This window comes from Calonectris borealis, chromosome 6 (assembly GCF_964195595.1).
Source record: "Calonectris borealis chromosome 6, bCalBor7.hap1.2, whole genome shotgun sequence".
Taxonomy (NCBI): Eukaryota; Metazoa; Chordata; class Aves; order Procellariiformes; family Procellariidae; genus Calonectris; species Calonectris borealis.
In genome coordinates this window covers 22333329-22339328 of record NC_134317.1, presented here as the reverse complement: position 1 = coordinate 22339328, position 6000 = coordinate 22333329, and the positions used below count along the sequence as shown (strand labels likewise).

Sequence of the window (6000 nt, the reverse complement as noted above, 5' to 3'; positions counted from 1 at the left end):
ATTCAGCGCTGCTCTAACTAATGCCTAGGAAAGTGTCCTAAATTTTCAAGAATGAGGAGGATAGAAAAACCCCCTCTGTTGATGCTGTTTCTTATTGGGTAAAGTAATGACATATTCACTGGGAAGAAAATGGGAATGCCACTATCGTTTCGTGATTTGGGTACCCAGCTGAAATAGTATAAAACTTGTGTTGTGATTCCCACTTACTTGTTTAAGTCATGGTAGGTACATATGCGTGCAAAGAATATATGACCTGAAGGGCAGACACTCTCCTAGAAAGTGGAGGTCCGAAATCTTTCAGGCAGGAAAGAGTGAACGAATTAATGCCCCGGCATCTGAGCTACTGATTAGAAGAGGGTTCAGAAAATGCTCCTAATTGCAGTGCCAGCAATCTATCAAAGGAAAGATTGACCTTTTGCTGTTTGTTTTTTTGGGGGGTTGTTTTGACTTAGACATTTCTCTCTGGGAGGTTACTCAGGACTTTGAATCACATTTACTTGCAGCTTAATGTTTACTGACTAAGATCCAGGGAAGGGCAGAGCAAAAGATGTTCCAGTCTCTGTTGATCCACTTAGTGGCTCCTGGCCAATGGGCTTGGCCTTTTAGCCATAGGTGTGCCACCTCCAAACACTTTTTGAGTGTCTAGACCTCATGCCAAGGACTGTGGCTTTCACTAGACAGCGAGACACTGCTATGTGCATTCTGCAATGAGTCTAACCTTTGATTCCTTTTGAGAGAGATTTTCTAGACACTGGGAGGTCTGGGGTTGATGTCATCCTGCAAGATGCTAAATGCCTTCATTGCCAAGGATGAATTCCTTCTCTTGAAGGTCTCAGTCCATCAAAGAAGAGAGGCTGCAAGAAGAAAACAAGCCATAATGAACATGAGCGAAGTTCAACATCTGTGTTTCATTATTCATAAATTTAAAACATTTCTGCCTGGTACCAAGATGGAATATGCATTTCCTTTCCAAGCTGTCTGAATATCTGCAATGATGTTGTGACAGACACGTGGGCTTGTACTCTGGGACCAATACGCTGGAGAAGTGAGGGGAAAAATCCCCATAGCTATGAAATGAAAGGATAAATTTAGCAAAGTTCTGCCTTGAAGGTTCTCAGAATGTAATCCCAAAAAGTGAATGAAGAACTGGATAATACTGGATATGTCTTCTGATCAGTTCAGATCAGAAGTGTACCTTTGGCACAAATTTTTCAGTAGTTTCTTCTTACTATGCTTTGGTTCCCACTGTGGAACTGTCTCAGAGTATGAGAAATGGATCCTTTCCAGTGAAACTCAACTGGAAGATGTGCTCCGACTGCTATTGGGCACGTAGCCCATGGCCCCAAATAAAAGATAGTCCACGCTAAAACTGTTGAAACTTGTATAATCTGAACATGGACACCTCAGCAACAACTCTTTCCTTTTATAGACCTGATGCTATTGCCCATGCTACATGTTACTGTAATCAGTGTTATTTTTTTAAATCAAGAACATAGGTCAAAAACATAGCTGCAGAATGGGATAGTTCAATTTTACAGGACAGATTTGCAAGGGGAAAAAAAATCCTCTGTTTGCAATACAGAGATCTCTTCCCAACGAATGTTATCCACGTTTCCTTCTGTAGGACTGTAAAGTGCTATTGCTCTCAGTTTAGGGAGAGTGTAAGCACATACTTCATCCATTGCTCTTCTTGAGCTGGGATGCTTCGTTGAATTTAGAGCTTGCAATAGGAATCCCAGACTGACTAATAACTTCTGGCTTCACCAGAAACCCTCAAGGTGTCTTGCAGACATTGCAGTTCTCTCAGCCTTTATCCAGGAGGAATGGAGAGCCTGGCCACAGGAACTGGGAAGATCTTTCACAACGTATTTCTTGCATAAGAGAAAGCGGGGGAACCACTTTGAATGTGGGTGATATGGATAGAATATTAAAGCAAAGGCTTACAGCACTCTCCCTTTTCATGAGCACCTTTCATAAGCATGGATATAGATCCAGCCTCCCTGAAATCAGGAGCTGTGTTGCCTTTGACTTTCTTGAAATACAGACTCCTACTTAATCTTGCCTACCATCTAGCCACACAGAAGCAATGAACAAAAGTTTATTTATAACAAGCATAAATACTTACCGGGACTCACTGTAGGGTCCTAGGGCAAGTGTTTATCTCTCTTTTCAATGCTCAGTCTTGTATTTGGTATTTATTTATTCAACTAGAGAGAAAAATTACAAAGTGTGAAAAGAAAAAATGTTAAGTTCGACCCATGTTTGAGCCATCCCAGTGTTTCTGGATGACTGTGCAGACAGCATGCAAATCACTTGTGAAAAAGCCATCAGCATCTCTGGAGAGTAGTTTTTCATGCCAGTTCACAACTGTATATTTATTATGATCCATCACACACTCTGTTTATCATACTGTTTATTAGTTTTACTCATTAGAAAATTTAGAGATTTTGCTGATGTTTTTTCATACGAAAAAGTACCACAACACAGTAATTAACGTGACATACATGTTAATAAATGTTCACAATGATGAGTAGTTAGTTATTCCTCTCGTTATGTTTTAGGCTAGCTATGCATGTGGCATGACCACTACTATGAAGTGCATTTTTCCATTCATGTCTAGATATTGCATACCATGATGATACAGAAAATACCATCACAGCAATTCTAAAATCTAGAATCCTTGTAGGACACAGTTTATGCATGCACTGAGTTCACCTTGTATCTCATTCAGTCCAAGTGTTTAACTAGATTATATTCTATAGAAAAAAAAAATGCAAACAGAAAACAGCAATATCTTTTCTAGATACGGAAGTTACAAAGACAGCTGAAATCTGCTCACAGCCTGTTCAATTCAGGATCAAGCATGAATTACTGAATGTATAGTGGATTTCATTAAGGGGATAGGAACAGCAGCAGACCATTATATGTTTTGTTCTTATGACATATTAAAACATACCTGGTGATTTTTTTTTTAAAACGAAGATTAGTCTGAGAAAGTAATATGCCTTGCTACTGATAAGACTGCATGGCATTGGGACAGCTCTTAGCTTGAAACACTAAATGCCATTTTGATATTATCATTTTGGATTTTGCAGGATTTATTTTGTTGCCAAGATACTGATGTACAAAGTTAAAATACTTGACGTGGAATTTCCACTAGAGAACAGCGATTTCTTTTTCTCAAATTCATGCTCTAATTCCTCTCTGTTAGTTTGATGCATAGCTCACTTTTAATCGTAAATAACTTGGGTTGAACTTTTAAGACTAGTACTTAAGTTTATTTTTGTGGAATTTTTACATTTTGCAGCTGTAATGAAAATTCCTTCTTCTCTTTCTACTGTTAAATACTTACCTAGAACAATTTAAGCTGGTTTTGATATAAGTAAAAGTCGAAGGCACAAGTTATTTTTAGTTACACCTTACAGATAACAGGTTGAGAGATTAGTGAATTTATAGTAATTTTTAGCTGTAAAATCCAATTAGAATTAATTTAAGGTTAGTGGAGAAGTACAAACATGAGCTGTTGCTTATACCTGCAAGTAGCAGAAGTAGTTTAACAACTTCAAGTAGGTTAACTGACCTATGTATCAACTGCTCTGACTGAAAGGAATTGCTAAAGGATGGCTACTTAGATTTGGACCACTACTTCAGCAGCAGCCACTGGGCTGGCAGGTGTTGAAAAAGACTGGATATTAAGAACAAAAGATAAAAGGAAAATACCATGGAGACTGGAGCAGAATGGGGTGGAGGGGCTCTACTTTAAGCACTAATACTTTTTCTCAAGTACCCAGCAGTAAGGGTGTAGCTCATATCCACACTCCTTCAGTAAAAGACAATACGTTCCTCTTGAAGCCTACCTATAGCAATTATAGAGCCATTAGTGTTGTCCAAGGAGAGTCATGCTAGGGTATAATTCTTTACACAGACTTCATTTTGTATGGCCCAATAACGTTGCAATTGGCATAGGTTAGAGAGGAGGTAAGGGAGCTGCTGCACTGTTGCTTTGTCGCTATGCTATTTATTTCATTGCCATTCCCTGGTTATCACACTGGATCTTGTTTAGAGTGGGGGGGTATGATTGATTAATTATAACTAGGGATGGGCAACAAGTAATAGCAATATGTGCAGACACCGAGTATAATAAACTTGTTGTTTAACAGGAGTAAAAAACATTATGTTGTACCCAGGCTCACCTTAGGAAAAATAAGGAATCGGGCCTTTGCAAGGGGTGAGGGAGAGCTCTGTGTTCTGGCTTTGGTTCTAGGGTGGGCTTCTGCACTTGGCAAAAGGGAGTCATGAATAAACTTCACACACAGCAAAACTGACACTTCTAATATGATGCCACCCATTTTTTTCAAAGACCTTCTCCATTCTTGATGAAGAAGAACGAAGAATCCAGATCAACGGTGTCTGCTTGCTCTTTGTCTGTGTTGGAATTCTTTCATTTTTCACACAGTTTCTACAGGTAATAGCAGTCCAATATGGGTAAATTTTCTTTCTGATGCCCTACTCTGTAAGTCATCTCTTTCTGTACAATATTTGTATTTGTTCTTATGCACCCCAGGGATACACCTTTGCCAAGTCCGGTGAGCTGCTTACAAGACGGTTAAGGAAAATTGGTTTCCAGGCTATGCTAGGGCAAGACATTGGTTGGTTTGATGACCGGAAGAACAGCCCTGGTGCTTTGACTACAAGACTTGCAACAGATGCCTCACAGGTCCAAGGGGTAAGACCTGGTAGCTTAAGAATCGTTTTACTATAAGACCTATTTTGGCACATTGTCACAGAAATCAGCTAGCATGCAACCAGCAAGGTCAGTGTAGATCTGTCCTTGCTCAGTCAATTAAGCTATTTCTATTTATCATAGACTGTCCATGTGGAACTATTATCACTGCATTTACCTAAAAGCACAAATAGGGTCACAATTTACTGCCCATTATTCCTGCCTGTATTACCAGAACAAGAACAAAAAAGCCAATAAAATACCAACCATCAGTGGCATGGGAAGGAGCATCCAGTGCAAAAGTTTTAATTTCTTTTTTCTGGGATGAATTAGCTTTTTGCCACAATGCTTAAGTGTTTATTTCAAAAACACGTCAGACTAGTATTTTAGTGACATTCATCACTAATCATGTTTTCAAGTTTTCAGCATGGTATTGTGCTTGTTGTGACAGTTTTGATTTAAACTGACAGTCCACTTGAAAAAACAGTTTACAGTTCTGGCTGGTACTCCAGCCAGGGACAAGCAGCCAGTGATGACTGGCTTAGTCACACTAAGTGTGACTTATTATTTGGGAAAGTGAACCACCAACTCCATGCGTTGTGTTCCTTAGTGGGTGAGGGTTAAATCATGCTGAGCTATAAATGTTACCTATCTGAATTGATGCTTTGGTAGAAGTGAGTCAGATGCCATTTTTCTTGGCTCCAATGCAAGCAATTTTCTAGAAACAAAGAAGGAAGCATACAGATTTCTTTGTTACAAAAATTGTCCTGTTTCAGCTTGACTGAAGATGGTGGATTAGTTTTTAAAAACTATTAATGGAGGTTTTAAGAATTTAAAAGAGAAGTGAGAGAAGAGGTTCCCAAACCCCTGTCAGCAGCAATTTCTACAGAATCTGAGAAACCAGCTGCAAACCTCTTCAGCCCTTACAGGCACTTACAGGACATATTTTAATTGAAATAAACAAACTTGTAAAACACTGACTTAACTATTTAATAGCCTCCTAAGGGTCATCTTTGTTCTAAGCACATGTACAGCAGTGGGGCACAGCCATTCAACCCACAGCTCCCGGGGAAAAAAACAGAGCTGCTTGAGCAGCAGTGTCCTCCGCCTTTCACTGCCTGACACAGAGCTTAGCCAACTGCTGCTATTGCGGAGCGAGCTGACGGTGAGAAGATGCACGCAAGTGTCCAGGGTCTGAAAATGTCTACATCTGCACCAGGAGTAAGAAGTGGACTCTTGGAGTGAGAGGGGGTGTTATGGCTGCCCCTTTTGGTAGC

The 6000-nt window shown here is 39.7% G+C and overlaps 1 protein-coding gene across 1 annotated transcript in view; it reads left to right on the top strand.

Moving 5' to 3' along the window:
• Nucleotides 1-6000, top strand: part of ABCB11 (ATP binding cassette subfamily B member 11) — a 43678-nt gene that overhangs the window by 28581 nt on the left and 9097 nt on the right. The window contains exons 19-20 of the mRNA XM_075153895.1: nucleotides 4361-4465; nucleotides 4565-4726. Coding sequence (XP_075009996.1) covers nucleotides 4361-4465; nucleotides 4565-4726 — 267 coding nt within the window. The remainder of the gene's footprint in view (nucleotides 1-4360; nucleotides 4466-4564; nucleotides 4727-6000) is intronic.